General features: G+C 61.9%; 1 protein-coding gene across 1 annotated transcript in view; it reads right to left on the bottom strand.

The window, feature by feature from the left end:
* ZFPM1 (zinc finger protein, FOG family member 1) overlaps positions 1-19981 on the bottom strand; it is a 60792-nt gene extending 40811 nt beyond the window's left edge. The window contains exon 1 of the mRNA XM_052656254.1: positions 19924-19981. Within this exon, the coding sequence (XP_052512214.1) occupies positions 19924-19963 (40 nt within the window). The 5' untranslated portion in view covers positions 19964-19981. The remainder of the gene's footprint in view (positions 1-19923) is intronic.
* Between the last annotated feature and the right edge of the window lie 2710 nt (positions 19982-22691).

The following is a 22691-nucleotide window of genomic DNA, read 5'->3' as shown; positions in this document are numbered from 1 at the left end:
GGATGGGCCCGCTCTCCCTGCGGGGCTGTGCTGTGTCCTGGGGGCTCGGGCCACACTCGCAGACCGAGTAGGTCTGAAGCCTGACCCCTGGGGAGCCCGTGGGACCTCTGGTGACCCGCCCCCAGCAGGAGGGGCTCTGGCGCAGCTGTGTGGAGGAGGGAGCTGAAGCCCTGAGTGCAGAAGCTGCCCAGGCCCCTCGGGGCCACATGACCCCTCCTTCACCCCCAGTTCTCACAAGGAGCCAAGCCGAGTTGGATGGAGTGAAGCGAGTGAGAAGAGGAGCCCTTGGCTGGGATGGGCGAGCAGGGCGGGCCTGGTGCATGGGGTTGGGGTGAAGGGCAGGGCTGTCCCACGCCTCGGAGCCTGGGCAGGAAAGGGGCACAGGGGTAGGCAGCAGGGTAGAGACAGAGTCTCAGCCCCAGGAAAGGTCACCAAGGCCTTGGAGGTCCCATTAAGTCAGGACTTCTTACACCTCTGCCGACACTCAGCAGGGAGGTGGGTCCTGGCCCCTGAGCCCTAAGAGGCTCGCTTAGCACAGGGGTACAGGCCCCTTGGAGGAGGCTGGGGGTCTGGGAGGTTCCCTGGGTGCCCGTGGGTCCTCTCACACCCACCCTCCTGCCAGGGGACCTTAGCCACGCTGTCCCACCCCCGCCCAGCTGAGGCCTCCTCCTCCCTCTGTGAGATTCCCCTCCCCCCCCACCCCCAGTCCGGGTCCATCCTGCAACCTCACATTTGTCTGCAATTCTCCCCAGAGTGGGGTGCTCTGATGCTTTACTGCCCCCCAGTGCTCCCAGTAGGGAGACCCCCGCCCCTGCTGCAGACCACTTCTCGGAAGGCGTTGCCGCAGTCGGCCCAGCGGGCTGCTGCTCCCTAGGCTGAAGGTGCGCCCATAGCTGCGATGATGGGACAGCTCCCTGGGAATGCAGAGTGGCCTCTGGTCCTCTGGAGGCTCGGACTGGGAGGGGTGCACACACCCCCGTGGTGACCCTCATCAACCGAGGATCAGGCCCCACTGACAGCCAGGGCGACCACAAAGAGGATGTTGGAGAGATAATCTTGGCTTCTTCGAGTGGGCAGCCTGCCCTGCGGAGGGGACAGTGAGGAGCTGAACCTCTGTGCGCTGGGGGTCTGGGCCCAGACGCCCTCCTGCCCTGGTCCTGGTGCGCCCAGACCCCTGACCTGCCCAGGAAGGGCATGGCCCTGGGACAGATGAGACAGGGGTGGTCAGGGTGACTCCTGCTAAGGGTCAGCAGGATGGTGCTCAGGCGCACCGCGCACTGGGGGGCTCGTGACTCCTTGGAGAGAAGCAGGTGTGGGCGAGGGCCGCCCTCGGGCACAGCCTCCCCCCCATGGCTGTGGTGGGGCTGTGGTGGGTCACCTGCCTTTGCTTCTAGGCTGCGAGCTGCACTTGACCTCCTAGCCCCCGGGCACCCAGACCGACCCGGAGGGTGCTGGTGGGCACGGTGTCCCCAGTGAGCCAGGCCCAGGCTGGCTGCTGTCACAACTCACTCTGGGTCACTAGACGGCAAGAAGGGACTTGGGTGCTCAGAGCCGAGCCCAGCAGGACCACACTCTCTAGGAATGGGGGCCCCACACTCCTAGGAACAGAGTGCTGTGATCTATCCCAGCTTCTAACAAATTGAAACATTGTAAGGAGATACCCTTCGCATTCAGTGACACTCGTCCTTTGGGCATCACTCAGCTTTTGGAAGCCTGTTCATTTAAAGACATGTTTCCCTGGTGGCTTAGAGGGTAAAGCGTCTGCCTGCAATGCGGGAGACCCGGGTTCGATCCTTGGGTCCAGAAGATTCCCTGGAGAAGGAAATAGCAACCCACTCTGGTACTCTTGCCTGGAAAATCCCATGGACAGAGGAGCCTGGTAGGCTACAGTCCATGGGGTTGCAAAGAGTTGGACAAGACTAAGCGACTTCACTTTTCCCTTTTCCCTGGTGGTCCAGTAGCTAAGACTCCATGCTCCCAAAGTAGGGGGCCTGGGTTTGATCCCTGGTTAGGGTACTAGATCCCACATGCCACAACTAAGAGTTCACAGGCTGCAGCTAAATAAAGATTCCTCAGGCCACAGTGAACAGGGAAGATCCCGCATACTGCAAGTGAGACCCCTTGCAGCCAAAGGAAAGAAAGAGAACAGGACAGTCCTACGTAATTCAAATGAAACCCAGGCCCCCGTGGCTCAGGCTCGTGCAAACAAATACTCCAGCAGCCCAAATGCCCACTGGCTTCTCCCCAGAGCTCCGCAGGGGTCAGTCAGGATCTTAGCCCCTTTATGGCATCGGCCACTTTCTCAGTCACTTCTGCACCCCCAGCCGACCCAGCGCCTGGCCGTCTGGTCCTGATCCCAGCTTCCTTGTCCCCATGCCCAGGACACCCCAACTTGTGTGCTGACTTCCTCACAGGAGGTCTGCAGCTGGGCTCCCAGCTATGGAGGGAAATCCTAGGTGCCCAAAAGGCAGCAGAGGGGGCAGGCGGGGGGTGCAGAGTGAGCCCAGCAAGCACTCCTGGGTATCCCCTGTTCCCCAGACCCGGACACGGGAGCCCCGGACACGGGAGCCCCGCTGTCCAGTGTAGCTGCTGAGCCTGGGGGACCACCTTAGCCAACTGGTCAGCTCCCCCAGCCTCTCTCTCGGGGCTGTCAGCACGGATGCTGAGTGACTGTCTCCACCGTCCCTGGTTACTGGTGATGCTCACCCAGACCCCCCATGGACCGTGGCCCACTGCAGTCACACCAGTGCCCGCCGGCCCGTGGCTCTGGCAAGGCGGCACTGTCTCCTCATGGCACACTCGCTCCATCACCCCTCCTCTGTCTGCGACCCAGCACCCTCAGCTCGGGCCCACAGTCGTTGCTCAGGGACTCTGGTGACCACGTGATGGATGGAGGAGGGGAACAGGCTGGGGGCCACTGGGCCCCCAGGAGAGGAGCTGGGGCACAGAGGTGGGGCAAGGGGGAGCCTGAGCCTACTTGTTGGGGGGCGTGTGACCAGGGAATGAGCCCCAGGAGCCCTGAGCATGCCACCTGCCCCCACTGGCAGAAGATAAGCTGGCCGGCCCTGACTGGGTCTCTGAGGCCTGCTGAGTGGGGGGCTCCTGAGCTGTGGGAAACAGGACACCAACACCCATGGGGCCCTGTGCCCAGCCACCGCCACTTCCTCCTGCAGCCAGCCCGGAGCAGATGGGTGAGCTTGAGGGGTTTAACTGCCCCAGCCTGAGGACCGTGACTGGACCCCTCCACACACATCACCCCTCAAGGCTGCACTGGGCAGGCAGGACCACAAGCAGCTCTGGGATCTCTGCCAAGCAGGAGCAATGCCACAACCATCGTGACTCTTGTAACGACCCTTGGTGTGACCCCATCCTCCGGGGAACCAGGGCACAGAGAGGTAAAAAAACTTGCCCAAGGCCTCGCAGCTGGGGGAGTGGACAGGCTGCCATCTAATCTCCCTTCCAGAGCCTTGCATTCTCCCCGAGGCCCGTCCCGCTCAACCCGCTGTGCCTGTTTGTAGAGACAAGGGGCCACTCGTGGACCTGGCAGAGCTACCATGAAGGTGGGCAGGCAAGGGTTTTTCAGGAGATAAAGATGCCCCCTGGATGGGGGTGTCCTTCCCAGGAGCACTGTGATTCCACCAGGCCTGCCACATGTCGGGTCAACTGTGAGCAAACAGGTCCAGACTAGGGACACACCTCGGATACCACGAACGGCCAGGAAGGGTGCAGGATAAAGAATGGTGGGTGGGTATGGAGTGGTGACCAAGGGCTTCTTGGAGGAGGCGACATTTAAGCTGTGACCATGAACAGGGAGAACTGCCCATGCAAAGTCCCGGGACTGGGGAAGAGTTTGGTGATTTGGCTGCTGCAGCTGAGGATGGAGCACCAGGCCGAGAGAGAGGCAGAGAGGCTGGCCAGCCGGGGTTTATTCTCAGCACCGTGGGACATAGCAGAATGTGGACGCTGGACTGCAGGAAGGACCCCAGGGTGCGGCTGCAGTGGCCCGGCCGCCACCTCCTCAGGCTGGCTCCGGGTTCTTCCCTGCCCTGAACCTGTCCCGTCTCTCAGATCAGGGCCAGCGGGCTGGTCCCCCACCTCGGTCCCTGGGGGCAGAGGCCCAGGCGGGTGAGGCAGAGAGAAAGGGGAGGTGGAGGAGGCAGGAAAAAAGCGCGGGGCCTGAGAAAGCCCAGCCCGGCTGATAGGGGTGAGATTGGTTTCAGCCGGAGTCGAGCCTGCCAAGTCTACATCCTACCAGCGGCCTGCACTTACTCAACATTCATCACTGCTGAGCTCGGAAACTTTATCAACACTAGAGGTTGGCGCCATCTCTGGGCCTGGCCACTCCCGGCCCTCCGATGGGCCCGATAGCCGCTGATAGATTACGCGAGATTGTTTCACTCTGGAGAACCGATTACAAACGCTCCTGGGGGAGGGGTGCAGGCCACGTGGCCTGGGGGTGAGGGTGGGGCGAGGGCCAGGGTTTTCCAGAATGCACTGGCGCGTGTGGCAGAGACCCCACGGATGACTGGTGGAGGGGAGGAGGGTGTGAGGCCACTCGGGTGGGAGCGGCGGTCAAGGCCATCGCGCATGGCAGGGCGACCGATGCTGTGGCACAGCCGTGAGTGGGCAGGGGGGCCGGGGGAGGAGGGGACAGGAGGAGCGCCCGAGGATGAGGACGGGGCTGCGGAGAGATTCTCTCCAGATGGGCCGATAAGGCTGACAGATGGAGAGGGGCTGCGGCTAATGGAGCCGTCGCCGCGTAGCCTGCGTCAGACGGATAGAGGCAGACTACTTTCCGGCCGGGGCTCCGTGTGACAGGCCCTGCCATCTGATCGGGGGCTGGAGACCTGGGGGTCACGGGCTGGGTGCCGAGCCCTCCTCAACTCTCACCCCTGGGGGCTGCAGCCCCAAGGGGCCCATGGCCAGGCCTGCCCCCAGGCACGACTGCCTCGGTCCCACACTGCAGAGGGCCCTCTCACCCTTTCACGCCCACTTGGGTTCTGGGTTCCATTCATGCCACGGCCCTGGAGGGCGGGCGGTAGGTGTCTCCTCCTCCAGGCAGGCCCTCCGGATGCTCGGAGAGCCAGGACCAGGACCAGCATTGGGCCTGTGAGACTCTAGTGTCCAGACTCGAGGCCAGTGCTGTGGGTGTCTCTCCAGCACCTGGGGACAGAGTGCAGGGAGGGAGGAAGGAGCACAGTCATTTGGTGGGGGGGCCTGTTTTCCTGTTCGGTGTGCCTGGTCAGAAGCAGCCAATCCCCTCTGCCCCCACCACACAGACGGGGAAACTGAGGCTCGAACTGGCAGGGATCTGGGGCCCACGGGGAGTTGGTGGCTGTGCAGGGCCTGAGCCCCGACCTCCTGGCCAGTGCACCCCTAGTCCCTGTGGGGCCTGGAACCACAGCATCCAGGAAGCTGGTGGCAGGAACACTGGAAGGCCACTCACCACCCTGAGCCCAGCTCCTCAGGTGTAAACTGGAAGTTAACCATCAGCTTCAAGTTCACAGATGAAAGAAGGAGGCTGCGGGGGCTAGGAGACTGGGTGGGGGAGTGGTCAGGGTTCAGTGGGACAGAACCTCGTTGGGAAGATGGAGAATTTCTGGAAATGGACAGTGGTAATGACTTGTGAATGACTTACTGCCACTGAGTTAGTTGAAGTGGATAAATGGTGTTTCATGTTACGTGAATTTACCAAGCACAGACACACACACACACATACATGTGGGTCTGCCACCTACGACCACAAGCAACAGTGGAGGCTCCCTGAGTGCCCATTCCCTGCCTTAGAGATTCAGACACACACCCCTCCACAGCCTGCCGCACCATGCTGCCCCAGGCCACTTGCTAGCTTGGGAGACAGGCCGGGGCTTGGCGAGGTCTGGGCCTGTGTCCCTGGGTAGGGGCTGGGGATGCTGGGGAGGGCATCGCGTCCACGAGGGTGGTTGGGTGTGCTGACCGGTTCTGGGCAAATCTCCGTGGCCGGCCACGGCCCAGCCCTGCTGGTCTCTTCTAGAGGGGCCCGGCTCCCCTGGCCCGGCTCCACCCCCTACAGCCAGCAGCCTCTCCCCTCAGCCAGCTTTCTCTCCCTGTAGGGCTTGCCTCTGCTATTCCTTCTGCCGGGAACGCTCTTCCCCACACACACCGTCCACCTCTGCTTGTCTCTTGTCCATCCCTGTCTGTTCCCGGGTGTCCTGAAGCAGTGAGCCTCAGCCCTGCCCATGACCCACGTGTCCACATCCCAAGTGGCCATGACCCACGACAGCTCCCTCTTCCAGCTCTGTTTCCTGGGTTTACTCTGCTCCCCTGGGACAGGGGCGCTCAGCTGAGGGAGCATGTATGGAGTGCCTGTTGTATGCCCTGCACAGTCGGGGGAGACAGAGCAGCTCTGCCGCAGTCACCCGGCGGCACTCCAGTTCTGGTCCGAAGGCCCCCTCCCCACTTCCTTCTCCTTGATCTCAGCCCAAACTCCTTCCCTCCTCACCTCTCTGCTATTTTCCACATCAGCATTTTTGAAAAACGCCCACGCCTGTGGCTGCTTTTCAGGTCATGGAGCCCTGTGGGTGCTGTGGGAGCCGGGGGGCCTCAGCCAGACTCTGGGCCCCATCTTGCCAACGAGACATCCCAGGGGATGAGACATCCCAGGGGACGCAAATTGCCCTCAACATGCTGAGAATTCCCTAAAGTTTCTTGACTGCTTCCTAGAGACACAGTCCATTGTCATGTAAATTTATAGGATGGGAGCTGTGGGGAACCCCAGTTTCCAGAATATACTCAGCCACAGACAGAAGAGGAACCCCCACCCCAGAAAGGGTATTGTGTGGGCTCTCGCTGTGTGGACAGGACAAGCCCCAGGGAGTGCACAGACACTCTGGAGGCAGCCAGGCCAGGTCCTCCTGCCTTACGGAGCACTTGGCAGTTTTGGCCAAAGGGTTGGTCTGTGACGATTCAGGATGATGCCGAGGTTCCCGCCTCCAGCCTGCGGCTACACGGAGAAGGCAGAGTGAGAGTCCAGATGAGGATCCCAGTGGGCAATGCGGAGGGAGAGGGGGCAGCTCGCACCAGGTCTGGAGGTGCCCCAGACACATGCCACATGCAGTGGGGGGGGGGGTGGGGGGGGGGGGGAAGCTGGCCGGCCTTGAGCTGGCCCGCCCTGCTCTTGAACTCCGTGTTCCCATCCAGGAGTCAGGGCTGGCTGCCCTGATTCCAGGAACACCCAAATCCTGGGCCCCCAACTCAGGGTGTGGGGGTCTGGGCTCTGTGGGTCAGCAGGAGATCACCCAAAGGCCCGCCTGTCCATCCCCCTCCACGTCCAGACTAATGTGAGGCCTGGACTGGGGTTTCCAGCACTGAGGAAAGGTCCTGCCCAGGACAGTATTCCCTATACTAAGGGCTCCCCTGGAGGAGGCCCCGCCCACTCTGAGGCCGCTCCTCCCACAGTGCTCAGCCAATCCCCAGCGCTCAGTCCTGCTCATTTGCATGCCGCGTTTCCATTGGCGGAGGACACACAGGTTAGGATCTTGGTTACCTGATTGTAGGGACGGGCCGGGTATTGGGGGACCCGGCAGGATGGAGAGGGGGCTACCTCTGGGGGAGACTGTCTCTGCCGGGCCATTCTGGGGAGCCTGAGGGCTAAGGGCTGGGGCTCTGATGGGGGTGGGGGAGCAGGCTCTAGGCAGGGTGGGTGGGTGCTGGGCTCAGGGTTGACCTGCCTTAGCCTCAAGTCTGGGTCTCAAAGGGCCACCTGCTGCATAAGAACTCTGGTTATGGAGCGGGCTCTTCCTTAAATCCTCGTGCTCCTACCCATTACGATGACTCAGAGCAGGAAAGATACCTACCCAAGGTCACACAGCCAGGACACAGCAGCACAGCTGGGACCTCACTTCCAGTCTGGCTCCCACCACAAGGCTGAGTCCTTCCCTCCAGGGAGGCCCTCTAGGGCCAATTCTTATTTTTAGCTGCCTCGTCTTGTCTCGGGGAGGGCTATACTTTGGCTTCCTTGCAAAGTGGTGACGACACTGATGATGGTTTTACGAGGACCCAGTCCCCCGGCTTTCACCTTAGATCTAGTGGCACCTTGTTTGCGGCTTTGAGTTGCAGGGTGGTGGGCTCACGGGTGTGTGCGTGTGTGTGAGTGCGTGTGCACAGGCTTTGTTCCTGGCATTTTGGTGGGTGAGATAAGAGGAAACAACAGAACCGCTGGGAGCGGCAGGCAGATAGATAACGAGATAGGGCTGCTCTACCACCAGGCCTATCTGCTCGTATCGCAGTTCCCTTTTCTTTCTTTCTGCTTGGGGGGCAGGGCGGAACACACCCCCACCCCACCCCCATGCTGGGGCCTGAGCTGGGGGCCTCCCTCTCAGGCACACTCCCTCTGTATCTTTAACACACCCAGCGCCCAGGCCCGGAGCCCCCGGCTGGAAGGGGTGGGGGTCCCCAGGGTCAGTGTCAGCACTGAGGTGGGTGACAAATGCAGGGGAGCACCCGCTCTCAAGAGAGAACCCAGTTCGCTCTCATCAGCCACGCCAAAAGGGCCCCGAGGAGGCTGACCCCCATTCTAGGATGAAGGAAGGGAGCCCGGAGAGATGACACGGCTGTGCTGTGCTGGGGCCGGGATCTGAACCCGGGCCCCGGATCTGGAGAGTGGATACAGAGTTCCTTCCTTGAGAAGTCCTGCCAGCCCCGGGAGGGTACGGCTGGGCGGGCACAGGGGCCCTCAGGGAGATGACCAGAGAAGCCACTGACTCCCAGCCCAGTGCTTGCAGGGCAGGCCTTAGTGTCTTCAGCCTTGTTTTTGTAGACGTAGAAACAGAGGCGCTGGACACGGAGCTGCCTATGAACACAGCGATAGGCAGGCTGGACCTCCTCCCCACCCCCACGTTCTCTCTGACCCTGGTGAAAGCAGACGGTCCGAGGGGAGGACTGCTGGGCCCACAGGACAGACGTTCTGGAACCCCTCGGCTGCTGTTGAGAGCACCCCGGAAGGATGCTGGTGGGATGGAGGAGGAGGTGCCGCCAGCAGGGAGGCTTCGGGGACCCTGGCCCCTGCAGGCCCCCAGGAACCCCACGTCTGGCTGCATGGGACCCAGGATGCTCTCCCTACCTCTCTCCCTCTCCTCCCTCGAAGGCCGAGGAGGCTGTAGTGCAATCCTGCCTGTCGCACGGGTGAGGAAGCAGTGAGTCACCTGCCCATGCTCCCCATGCCAATCCGGGGGCAGGGTTCAAACTCAGATACCCCCCCCCCCCACTCTGGGCCCCCTCCCCCACACATGCATCCATTTTACTGGAAACAGCTGACTTCCTTTAGAATACTGAAACGAAATAAAACCCAATGACAAAAAGAAACCAACTTTGTCACCAAAGGAGCCTATTTTCTGAGGACAGATGAAATGACCCCCATGTGTAAGCAGGAGCAGTCACCCCGCCATCCCCCACCCACTCTTGGAAAGGACTGTGCGGCCCTCACCCTCTCTGTGCCTGGGCATTTTCCCCCAATTAGAGGACGGTCCCCTTAGGGCAGGTGGAAGCCCACGGGTGCCAACACCCCGAGAACCTACAGGATGGAGACCCAGACCTTGACCAGGCCTCTACCTCAGGTCTCTACAGTTCCCTCCTCTGCTGTGTGATCTTGGCTGGGTTACAGAACCTCTCTGAGCCTCGAGTCCGCCAAGAAAAAAATGAGGTCGCTGGTGCCCCTGCAGGATGTTGGGAGGATGTTATAGGAGAACAGGGGTCACGTCCAGGCCTGATGTGCAGCAAGCACTCAGTGAACGGAGCTGTCAGCTAACACGGGTTCTACTTGGATGGGAAGTGGGGAGCCCCTGACCCACCGAGGAATGTCACTGACTGTCCTGTCTGGCCTCCTGCCTCTAGGATCTCATTTCTCAAGAGTTGCTTAAAAAATAAATGCAAAGAGGAGGGAAGACGGCCAGCTGCCCTGCACCTGCCAGGAGCCCCAGGCAGCCCCTCTGCTGGTTTTCTGCGTGGAGAGGGCGGGGTGCCTGGCTGCCTCTCCCCCTTTCCCCTCCCCCACGATTGCCACATCTGTCCCTCAGCTGGAGGATTAGCCCCATGGCGGCCCTAATCGCGCTCATCGCACCATCAGCGCTGGATCTCGGATCAGCTGAAGGAGCCAGCTTTATCCAGACAGACGCGGAGATAGCACCGCAGCCCTACCTGGGCGCCAGCTGTCACACGCGGCAGCCGGCGGGCCTCTGAAGGCAGGGCAGGGAGACAGCTGCCCCTCTGGGTCCCTCAACATTTACGGGGTACCTACTGTATAACCAGGCACAGCCTGTTCCAGGGGTCGGGGAGAGACAGCAGAGACCCAGACAGGCAAATTTCCCACATTCTCACCCCACACCTGGCCCACTGGATGGGGGAGGACACTGAGGCCCAGAGATCTGTCCCAGGTGTTATCCCAGGCGTTGGCGCCAGGCGGCCAGTCTGGACGCCCAGCTCTGGCGAGGAAACTGGTGAGGGCCCCGTCCCTGTGAGGGCGCCCCTTGGGCCTCATGGCCCCCAATCCCACTCCTGCTGTCCTGACCCCGGGACACTGTCTTCACACAGAGGCCTGGGAGGTGCAGGCCGGACATGCCAAGGTTCATGGCCCGCCGGGGGTGCCAGGAGAGGCCGGGAGAGATGGCTCCCACCCTGCCCACCCTCCTCCCTACCTTCTTTTTCAAAAACATAATTTATCTGTGTATTATCAAGAAATCCAGACACTTTAATCAGTGAGCTATGAAGTCAGAATTTCCATTCTTATCTGCGGGAGGAGTGGAAATGGAGGAGATAGCGCGGAAGGATCGCTGGTGGGGAATGTTAATGGGTGGAGAGGCTGGGCTATTGGCCACGGAGACGCCATATCTCCCCCATTATCAAGGCCGTATCTCCCCAACCATCTCGGCGCGGTAATGGGGCCAGTTCAACTTTCTGAGTTATCACAGGAGCTGAAACCTGCGCCCGCCAGAGGCCTGGACCAGGAGACAGTTCGGGCAAACCAGGCCCGGGCCGGCAAAGCCGGGATGGAGAGGAGGGCCTGGCTGGGGCCCCCGGGGACCCCTGACCATCAAGGTCCCTGCAGTGAGTGGAGAGGGTTCCTCTGCTCTCTGGGAAAACGTCCGGTTTTCGTGGAGCAGAACATAGACATCCTGTGCAAGAGGGGAAACTGAGGCAGCAGGCTACCTCAGGGTCCCAGTGGGGCTGGGTGGCGTCGGCCCTCCTGAGCCACACCAGGTCTATGACATGAAAAGGGTGGGTGTGTGGAGGCATGGCAGGGGGGGACGGGGTGCGGGCAGCCTGCCCTCCTGCCTGTAGCCCTCCGGGTCTCCACCCCACCCCCAAAGCCTTCTCCAGGTCCCCAACCCCAGGCGCAGGAAGCATCAGTAATAAGACAGCCCTGGTGGGCTCTGCCCCTGCCAGTCCTGATCTGGGGTTCAGGGTATGCTCAGCATGGCCCTAAAATGTTGAGGACTTGCCACCTGCCTGCAGGTCCCGATGTGGGACACCCTGGGGGATGGGGCACCAGGGCTCATAAACAGAACACCTCTGCCCATTCAGAAGCAGGGGTCCCCATGGCCACTCACTCCTTGGGGAGCACTACAGCTGAGGTGTGGAGCAAGGGGCTCACCTGGGGGCCCTGTGTGACCAGGAACTGCCCCAGGCGGGCTCAGTCATCAGATGCCAGTGCAGCCCTGGCTCTAGTCTCCCTCCTGCAGCTGGGGGATGGGCTGCGGCCTCTCTGGCCCGGGAAGGGAAGGGACTGGCCCAAGGTCACAGAGCCAGCAAGGAGACCACAGCTGGATGCTCTCTGGAACTGCAGGAAGGCCTCAGTTTCCTGGACTTCAACATAGTGGCACCACACCCAGCAGGGACAGCTCTGGACTGGGACACCACAACTGTCACCATCCTCTGCTCCCTCCAGGGTGGGAAACTCGAGCTGCTGTCTGGAGTATGACCTTTCAGCTCTCTAAGCCTCAGTTTCCCCTCCGAACACTGAGCTAACTGATGAGCCCAGGTTGTGAGCTCACGGCTGCAAGAGTTGGGCACCCAGCAGGGGCATAGTAGGTGCTCAGCTAACGCCTGCTTTCATGACCAATGCCCACACTCACTGGTCTCAGGATGAGCTTAGGTCACACGGGGAGGCTGCGGCTTTCTCTCTCATTGCATGGGGCCGAGTGCCTGATGCCAGGGCTGCCTGAAGAACAGAGGGGGGCTGAGAAAGCAGCAGTGCCCTGGATAAGCCTGTGGGAGCCCACAAGGGCTTGTTCCAGGGGCGGGTCCTCGGAAGCTCTTCCCCGCTGCCCACCGCAGGACGGAGCCGAGACCCCATCCGGTGGCCCCTCCCCCTCCCGCTCCCGCTCCCGGGGATTCCCAGGACTCCACTCCTGTTGCATATTTCAGGGTGGAGAAAAGGGAGACTAATGCAGGAGGCTGCGGCAGGTGCACGCGGCAGGTCAGGAAACCTGGATGGCTTTAAGTGAGACGCCAAGAGGAACTGGCAGGAAGCAGGGCAAGGGAGGTGGGAGGATGTCGTCCCCCTCTTCATTTTAACTTTGCCAAATGACACAGACGACGCAGGGGCTCTGGCCCAGGCTGGACCTCTGCTGTCGGGTCTTGCCAGCCTCACTGCCCTGTGAGCTCAGTATCACGGTTCTACTGAAACCTTGCAGGGAACCGAGGCTGGGGGCTGGGGCTGGGCATGCACCCAGCCCAGCATCTCCATGACATCCCCGCGCTGCAGAGGTGGAGACTGAGGCTCAGGAAGGCAGCATGATGTCTGTGGACCTGCAGAGCCTAAGAGCCCCACCCCCGGGGGTGCTCCTGCTGCCACCCACCACCCGTATGCAGAGCCCTCACCATGGCCGGCCCCTCCTGCCCAGGGTGCAACACACACCCCAGTTCTGGGGGTGCCCAGGAGCTGGCATGGGGTTACACAGACTGCCCCTCCAATCCCCTTTCCACATCCTTCATGTCCTGTGTGACCCTGGTGCAACCACCCACCTTCTCTGATCCTCCATTTTCTGGTGCAAAATGGTTTGAGAACCCCAGCTGAGTCTGGCTGGCTGGGTCTCTGTCCCTGGACCAGCCTGGGGGCCTGGGCCAGGGCTGAGCTCCAACTGTGTGGGGCTCACGGAAGCTCACATCACAACCATCACCTGTTTCACGGGAGCAGAAACCATGGGCCCCCAGCCAGCAGGCCCAGGAGAGGCAGAACGGAGGAACAGAAGGGGAGGGGAGGGGCCTGCCTATCTGCCCGGCTCTGGCCCAAGGTCAGCCACCACATTCCTGCCCCAGCGGGCACTGCCTTGTCCCAAACAGAAGACCAGAGGAGGGGGAGGCAGGGCTGGGCCAGGAGGACACAGGACAGCTCAGGAGGGCAGGACGGGTGGCTGGTGGCTGCATGGGCACTGTCCAGAGAAACCTGGGCCCACCTCTGGGGTCCAGAGACCCCAGCTCCTGGGTCACAAGGTCTTGAGCATGTCACTGCCTCCCAGAGCCTTAGTTTTCTTGCCTGTAAGATGGGTCAATCCATAAGGCTGATGATTGTTAACATCAGGTAAGATACCTGGGCTGGAAAGGGACTGAGGGGGTCTGAACCAGCCCTGTCCTGCAGTCAGAGCACATGGCCCATGGCTCACTCTCAATGCAAAAAGTAATACGTGAAGGAAAAGAAGGCAGGAGGCAGGACTCTGTGTGACACATCCAGCCCTGGGGAATTCTGGCAAGATATCAGCACCGCAGCCATCAGCTCCCAAGGTTGCCACATCCACCCGGGACATGACCCCGGACAGCACTTAACATTTTGCATCTGGGATCTCACGGACCCCACATACAGTCCCCAGGAGAGAGTACTCTTATGAAGCTCCCACTTCAAAAGCAGAAACTGAGGCAGGAGACAGGCCTCTGGCACAGGGTCACAGCAAGGCCAGGACTCAGGCCATGTGGCAGCTCACGCAGAGTCAAGGGCTGGCCGGTGGCCTGGATCTCAGAGCGCCCATGCCCTGCTGTGGGGCACTGGGTGGGGTGGGGTAGAGATGGAACCCCTGGGACCCGGAGCAAAAGGGGTTCAGCCCGCATGGTGGCCTCAGGGACGACTGGGGTGGGTGGCAGCAATATGCCACCCAGCAACAACAGCCCCCCTCTGATGTGGGAGCAAAGTGTGCCCCAGACGCGTTGCTCATCACCTTTGTGTCCCAGCCTCGCGAGAGCACATTCACACTCCTTCCATAGCTAAGAAAACACAAGATGCCTCCTGAGGCCCCTGGGCTGGCGGCTGTGATGCTGGAGCTGAAGGCAGACCCACAGGGCTGGAATGGAAAGTTGGGGAGCAAGGCAGGACTCAAGGCCCAGCCTCTTGCCATCTTCATCAGGGCACTGGACTGGGATGTTCCCATTGAACCAGGAGGCAAACTGAGGCAAAGGTGGGACACCACACTGAAGTTGAACAGGTACCTTCGGCAAGACCCTGTTCACTCCAGGCCTCCAGCTCGTCATCTGTGAAGTAGGTACAGGGACGCAGGAGGCCCTAAGGTCCTCTCATTTGGCCACCTGATCCCACAGCCCTTCAACTCTGGGCTGGCTTGGTCCAAACCCATCCAGAGCTCAGGCAGGGAGGGGAAGAGGAGGTGGGAGAGAGGGGGAGGGGGGTCGGGGAGAGAGGAATGTTGTTGCCAACTGCCTAATGCAGCCCTTCTTCTCTGATGGTGAAACCTCAGCTCAAAGAGGGCAAGTGATACCAGGTTTGTACAGCCTGGGCAATTGCTTGGCAAGCTGTCATTGGAATGGCTGGAGGGAAAAGACTAGGCATGAAGAGGAGTGATGGGAGTGGGGGAGGTTGGGGTGCCCACTTCCTGGACAGGGTCCTTGTATGTGTTTTACTCTCTGGAGACAGTTTGGGAAAAGAGATTTGTCCCTCATAGATAAACTGGAAACCACAGATCTGACTTGACCAATGGACCACAAAGATATCTCGGAGAAGGGGGATGGAGACGCTGGCAGCTGTCTGAGGTGATGTGTATTTCATGTCGATGCCCAGGGACCACCCGTGTCATCATCCCTATTGTGCAGATGGGGAAACTGAGGCCGAAAGGGGGTAAAAAAGGAAGCCAGAGAGAAACCCTCCAGGTCTCTGCTTGAGCCCAGGCCCCTGTGAGGGATCAGCACTGTTGGGGGCTGGCCCTCCCCTCCTCACAGGACCACACACACTGGAGCTGAGAGCAGCTGAGTCCTTACACGTGGGGCCACCTGCCTCCCGTTGCCATAGTCGAGGACATGGAGGCCCACTTGGCAGGTGTTGGCTTTCACTTCTACAACCCTCCTGGGGCCAGGTCACTCCTGCCAGAGTAGGGAACAGCGGGCAAGGTCCAGAGAGCAAATATGTGATGGTGGCCTCAGTCTCCCCCTCTGTGAAATGGGGACAGGGCTGTTGCAGGAAGGGGGAGCAGGGCCAGGACGACCAATAGGATGGTGGCTGGTGGGCAGCAGCCAGCCAGGCGCCCAAGCACTGCCCAGCCGGCCTTCGTGCGAGGCCAGGCCTGGGTCTATTTGGGGGGGGGGGGGTGGTGATACCCATCAGCGAGGCAACAACTGCCTCCAGGAGGAGGCCTGTCGATGGCAGATAGGCTGCTGGGAGTATTATTCACGAGCCCGTCAAGCCCCAGGAACGTCTGGTTGGCATAGAAACAGGAGATAAGGGGTACAATTAATGGCATCGTGTTCCCTCCTCCTTTCTTCCCCAACTGACCCATTTAAATCCCTGGCGGTGCTGGTGCCATGCTGGGCTCCCAGTGACCTCTGGGGAGGGGCTGGTCAGGTGGGCGGGATGAGACCAGGGCTCAGGCCCCGGGCAGGGCTGGCTAACGCCTCCTGGGAGCCCACTCCTGTCAACGTGAACATCTCAGGAAGGAGCCGGAGACTTGGCAAGGGCAGGGCTAGGGAAAGACTGCTGGGCACCTCTACTCCCAGGGGCCCATTGCACAGCTGTGGAGACTGAGGCTGGGAAGCCCAGAGGCAGACAGAAGTGAGGAACTGTGGTTCCTTTCTCCTCTGAGCAGTGTGCTGCTCAGAGCAGGGCCACACTGCCAGCCTTCCAATCCCAGCTGCCATTTCCTCGGGTGAGAACTTCTCTGCACTTTGGTTTCCCCACGAGGTAAACGGTAAGAACGGGACCCGCCAGAAGACACCGTGTGGCCTGGCTCAGAGTGAGTAGTAGCTACTACTGGTATCACTGTTACTGCCTAATGAGCAAAAGAGCTGTCTTCCCTCAGACCCAGGGATGCAGGAAAACCAAGAACCACTTAGAGCCAGTGTGAAAGCCCAACCTTAGGGCCTGCAAGCCCAGCCCAGGTCACAGCCCACCAGCTGGGGCTCGAGTCAGAGGCAGCTGTGTAGCCAAAGCCCCCTCTCTCCCTGCTTCTCGGCCATCATGGTGTGGTGGTGGGCGTTACAAGGTGGCCCCTAGAACCAGGTGACTCCCTCCGCCTCTCACACCTGGAGGGGATGTGCATGGCTCTGTGAAGATGATCCCTCTTAAGTTCCAAAAAACTGAGATAGGGAACACCTCAGCCCCTTCCGGCCCCACCCAGGCTCTCCCTGGAACTAGCTCAGCCAGAAGACTCTGCCAGCCCCCAGGTGGGCGTTGGGCTGCTAGGGGGAGCGGGTAGGTAGCTTAAAGCTCGGAGTGAATGAGTCATCCTGTGACCACCAATAATTTGCTTAATCAAACTCTGAGGATGTGTGAAAAACACCCCCACCTTCGATGGAGTGGCTGCTGGGGCATGGACCGGCTGCTGGGGCATGGACTGGCTGCTGGGGCATGGACCGGCAGGGCTTCTTCCGGGAGCCCCTTGCCTGGCTGTCCTCGGTTTCCACTCGCCGTCTGGAATCATGGCCCCCGGGGGCCCTCCCACTGCAAAGGGGCTCAGCACCCCCAGTCTGACCTGGGGGCTTTCCATGTCCCCACTGTTTAGAGCTGGAAACTGAAGCTAGCCCATTGTCCCTGGAGGCACCCCCATGCTAGGCTCTTTCCTGACCCCTGCTGGAGGTCCCCCCTTGCAGGCAGAGCCCCATCTGCCCCCTCCCCCATTTCCCACAGTGCTCACCCTCTGCCTCTGGTTAGCTTACCCCACCTCTGGTTCCCAGGGCAGTAACTGTGACCAGTGCTTGCATACAGCAAGTGCTCAATCAAGAGCTGCTGAATGAATCAAGGCAGATCCGCATAGACCTTCCCTTCTGATTTTCAGGACTCGCTCAAAAAAAGCTAGTACACTGGGCTCCCCCCAACCTCAACCCGGCAGTGGAAGCCACTTTGATTCTTTTTTCAAAAAAACAACTGTAAGCAGGTTATATACCTACCACTTGCTAGGAAGACCCCCAACCCCAACGTGACTCAAGGGGGAAAACATCCTCTCTCCTTCCGCCTCTGACTGTATCTCACACCATCTAATAGGAATCAGGGTTGGGTGTCCCCCACCTCCTGACCGCTGCAAAGTCAGTTTTCTTTCATTTTGACGGACTGTACCACCCGCAGGGGGAGGATCAACTTCTTGGCAATGAAGTGTGTTTGGGATGAAAACTCGCCCAAACGGACCCAGGCACGCATGCCCTTCCACTCCTCCCCGGCCTTCAGAGGACCCCACTGGCCCCAGCCGCGCCGCCCCCGCGCTGCTGTTGCCTCCAACCCTGCCGGGCCTGGTGGCCGTAGATAAGGCCTCTTATCGCTGTTGGAGATCGCCATCCAGCCGACCGGCCCGGCGCTTATCTGAGCTCCCATCGACCCGGGCGGGAGGAAACCTCGGCAGGCCGGGGGCGCCGGGGGTCCCTAGCTGCGCTCCGCCCTGTGTTCCCCGCCAGCGCGGCCCGGCCTATCGGCACAGCCATCTGGCCGGCCAAGGCCGCGCTCCCGCCTCGCCCTCCCCCGCTCCCACGTTTGAAGTTAATAAATGGGAGCGCCTATCGCCTCCGCCATCGGTTGTGCGCCTTATCAGCGCGGCACATCTATCTGCGCGCGGAACAAAAGGCGTACAGAGGCGCGGGCAGCTGCGCCCCGGCTTTGGTGGGGGCACGGGGGAGGCGCCCCAAGCGCTCGCGCCCCCCCCCCGACCCAACTCGCGGCCTGGTCGCAGGTGAGGCCAGTGGAGCGGGCATACAGCTGCGAGGGCCCGTACGCACAGCCCGGGGGCAGAGGGCGGGTGTGCGGGCGCCGCCGCTTGGTGACAATCAGCGCTCGCATCTTAACGCGCCTAGATCTGCCCGGGGGTGGAGGCGCCCCGGGCCGCAGGCTGAAGGGACGGTTCCCCAGCTCCACCTCCCAGGGTCGGCTCCCTCCCTAGCCTGGTTCCCGGTCGCACTGAAAATGGATAGCAGGGCTCGCCCTCCCACCCGCTTTGGTCCCTGTCCATAACGCGCTCCGCTCAGTCCACCTAGCCGAGCCCGGGCACTCGCCCCGCTCTGGGCCTTATCGGCGCTGGCATCGGCTCCCAACCTGCAATCTCCCTGCCCGCGTTATCTGCATTTCTCATCACGCTGAAACACAGACACACGCACACACGAGAACAGACCCAACAGAGGCACACAGGGGAGGAGGGGAAAAAGAAACCAGAGAACCAGCGCAGATCGGGACCTGTGGGTGGTTTTAATACTTGAGTTGACTTGATAGAAGGCGACTTTCGGAAAACAGTCCCGCTTACACGCTGAGGAATCAGGTTACGGGAACCCGGATTCACGCTTGCCTTCCCCCGCTATGGGATCTGATCTGGGGACTAGACACTCCCCCCAGGAGTACTCACAAGGGGTCTTGAAGGCAGAGCTCACGTGGACAGAAGAGGTAGTGCTCAGGAGCATGGGGCTGGCCACCTCTTTGCCTCCTGGGCAGCCCCAACGACTTGCCGGTCTGGCCCGGGAGATGTAACCCAGGTAGAAAGCCTTGAGCCCTTGCCCTGGCTGCAGAGGCGTGAAGTTATTATTGGCGTGGGGTGGGGATTCGTGCTTCCTGCGCACTGCCCTCTTTCAGCCGAGTGGCCTCAAGAGTTTAGGGCACTCTTATCGCTGGGGTAGGGGGTTGGGGGCTGGGCATCAGCAGTGACTGCCTGGCCCCCCTGGGGAATGGCCTTTGGTCCCGATGGGGGAGAAACTTGGACGCCTGGCCCAGGACTGAGTCCTGGGAGACCCCTCCCTGACTAGCAGCAGCTCCTCGGATAGAAGGTGTGTGACCGCAAGCCTAGGAGCCCAAGAGCCCCTGTGGTTCTGGCTGGGACACAGGGAGAAGGCCTCCAGGAGGCTGTCCCCGGCAGGGAAAGCTGTAGTTGGAGACCCGGGAGACAGGGCTGGAGCCCAGCTCATGGGCTGTGGTAGCAGCACCCCTGACCCCCCCAGCCAGGAGGTTCTGTGACTAGAAGGCATGGTGGTGGGCACCCGCGGTCTCTGTCACTTGGCCGGCACTTCCACATGCCCTGGGTGCCCCTTCTCCCTCTCAGGTCTCTTTCTCCCTCTAGATACAAAGCCTGGGAGAGTCAACCGCGCGAGATAAGATCACAATTTCAGCCCGTCCCGACAGAACGATCTTATCAGGATGGGACTTGCAGAATGGAATATTTTAAACTTTATCTGAGCCCAGATCGGGGCCGCCTTATCGCTGCACCATCTCTGGGATGCGGGGGAGGGGCAGGCCGCGAGGTGGCCGCGCCCCCAGCCACCCCGTTCCGGCCCTCTGGGCGGACACCCCCTCCAGGCCGGACCCCCGGTGCTGGAGCCCAGACGCGGGGGCCCGGCCCGCCGGCAGAGATTAGATTACGGCGCGCTTGGCACACAGCGCGGGGGGCGCGGCGCGGGGTGAAGGTCGCGGGCGCCGCGGGCAGAGCGGGGCGGGCCGGGGGACCGGTAGGGAGGGCGGCGGGGGTCGGGGCCGGCGGGCAAAGTTTGACTCACGCTTGATCTGCCGGGGGTTGCTCTGTTTCCTCCTGGACATGTCTCCGGCGCCGCGCGCCCTCCCGGCGGCCGCCTCTAGCCCCTGGTGGGCGGCGGCGGGCGGCGGGGGCGCGGCGGGGCCGCGGGGCGGCTCATGCCCCCGGCCCCTCGGCTCCAAGGCCGTCCCGGCTCGCGCCCCCAGCCCGCCGCGTCCGGCCCGGCACCGCTGAGGAGGCCGGAGTATCGGCCCTGCTGTGCGGCCGGGCAGACCGCCGGGGGCGGCGGGCGGCGGGCTGCTGCCGGCTTCTCCGCTCCCGCGCAGACGCCGCCGCCGCCGCCGCCGCCGCCGCCGCTGGTCCGCTCTTCTCAATGGAACCTGCGGGTAGCGCGCGGCGGACCTGGCGGCCTCTGCCTGGGCGCTCGGGGCGTGCGGGCGGGGCGTGCGCGTCACGGCGCCGAGCCTCCGGGCCCGCCCCGCCGCTGGCCCCGCCCCCGCCGGGTCCGGCCCTTAGCCCCGCCCCTCCCCCGCCTCCTGACCCTCCTCTGGCTCCGGTCCCGCCTCCGGCCCCGCCCCCAGCGCCGCGCTCCGCCCCCGCCCGCGGTGCGCGCGCCGGCCCCCGGGGCGGTCTTGCTTCCTCGCGGCCTTGGCCTCTCCCCGCCTCGGCTGACCCCGCCCCGACACCCTGGCTCGCCCTGTCGCTTCCTCGCTGAAATGGTCCCGCCCCGCCTGCTGGCCCCGCCCCCAGGGAGCTGGCCCCGGCCCTGGGTGAACCTGTGGCCTCCTCCACACCTCTTTTGGCCCTGCTGCTTTGTCCCCAGGCCTGGCTCAGACTCTGCGACCCAATATACTCCGCCGCTCCGAATCACCGCGCCCGACCGGGTTTAAGCTCTCTCTGGACCCGCCCTCCGATGCCAGCCCCGCCCCCAAGCCTGACCTGACCTGGTTCGGCCCCTAGACTCCGAGGCCCCGCCCAGAGCACTCCACAAAGCCTGGGCTCCACTCACCGCTCCATCACTCCGCCCCGCTGCTCTATAACCCCGCCTTCAGGGCCTCTGACCCGCCCAGAACTCCTAGGCTCTGCGACCACCCTCCTCGGCCGCCGGGTAGGGGACAATGAGGGCCGGGTCAAGCAGCCCGAGGCCTTGACGTCCCACATTGCCTGGGACCAGACTTGGAGTGTGGAGCCGGCTCTGGCACGGTGGGGATTTCGCCCAAGACTGGTGGAAGCAGCATCCGCGGGGTTCCCCACCTTCGGTGACCATAGCCCCCAGTGGAGAGCAAGGGACTTCGGGCCCTCCTCCCTTGGGCTCAGATCTGGCCGGAAATCCGGGAGGCCGCAGAAGCCAGCGGCCTGTGCCTGCTCCCCGCCCCCCCACCCCCCGCAGAAGCCCGCAGGCGTTGCTCCTCTGGGTCTCTCCTTCCCAGGCTGTGCCTCTCCAGGACGCCCCTGCTGGAGGCCCAGGAAGTAGAAAGGAGCGAGGTTCCCAGGGTCAGTACTGCCTGTTCCAGCCGTGGACACGGAGGCCAGCCCTTCTGTTCTTTGGAATATGTTCATGGGATCCCAGAGGCCCCCCACTTTCCAGGAGGCTCAAGGTCACACAGCATCAGAGTCGTCCCTGGGAGCTCAACTGTATTCCTTTAATATTCTTGGCCTGCATTTGGTGCCTGCCCTCACCCCGCAGTCCCCAACCCCATATTCACAAGAAATAGGAAGTTAGCAGGGGCCAGAGGCTAAGGGGAAGAGCTTTGCAAACAGGGTGTCTGGATGCCTGTCCGCAAAGCTGGACCCACCCACCTGATGGCAGGTGATCCTCACAGTGATGGCTGGGTGCTGAGCACTCTGCCCTGAGACCCCCTCATTCTGACTCCTTTTGCCTTTGCCCTTCCCCATAGAAGATGAAGAATTTCCCCCCAGGACCTGGGCACTCTCCCCTGCTGCTGCTGCTCTCAGGAGGGCAGGAGGTTGGCAGGTGGGGCAGAAGGTTGAGGTCCCCCCAGGATAAGCCACTGCCCCCAGACAGGCCAGAACACTGAGGCCAGAAGGCCAAGAAACCTGTCCGGAGTCATGAGCTTGCCCACTCTTCCCACTCCCTGCCCAGACCCAGTGGGTACAGCCTTCCTGCTGCTGCCATGGCGTTGTACCCCTTCTCTGCAGAGTATGCAGCCCATAGTTGACTGCTTCACTCAACCCAGGGCTCCCACTATGTCTGTCAATGAGACAAGGGACTCCACCTGTCTGGGTTTCCCATTGGGCCTGCTGCCTTCCCAAAGTGGGGAGCCTCTTTACAGGATGGGCACCTGGCAGTCAGGGGGATCCCTGGAAGAGGTGGCCACGAACTGGACTTCTGCCGTGTTTGAGGCTCCATGCACAGCAAGTGGCACCAAGGTTGGTACCACTGCTGGAGTGGCTGGAGGTCTGTGTGGAAGAGGGTTCTGAGGGTCAGCAGGAGCAGAAGAACCAGGACCAGTTAGTGATGCCTGATCCCTGAGGGGGTGGGGGTGGGGCGTCCCTTGTGGCCCAGTGGTAAAGAATCTGCCTGCAATGCAGGAGCCGCAGGAGACACTGTTTGATCCCTCAGTGGGGAAGATCCCCTGGAGGAGGGAATGGCAATCCACTCCAGTATTCCTGTCTAGAGAATCCCATGGTTAGAGGAGTCTGGCAGGCTACAGTCCATGGGCTTGCAGAGAGTCAGACACGACTGAGTATGCATGTTGAGGGTGAGGGGAGAGAGGGCTGACAGCACTTCAGGCTACTTTAGGCTCCCAAGACCCTCATTGCCCAGGGACT

Source organism: Budorcas taxicolor, chromosome 18 (assembly GCF_023091745.1).
Source record: "Budorcas taxicolor isolate Tak-1 chromosome 18, Takin1.1, whole genome shotgun sequence".
Taxonomy (NCBI): Eukaryota; Metazoa; Chordata; class Mammalia; order Artiodactyla; family Bovidae; genus Budorcas; species Budorcas taxicolor.
The sequence above is the reverse complement of the archived record's forward strand: the minus strand, read 5'-3'. Positions and strand labels throughout refer to the sequence as shown.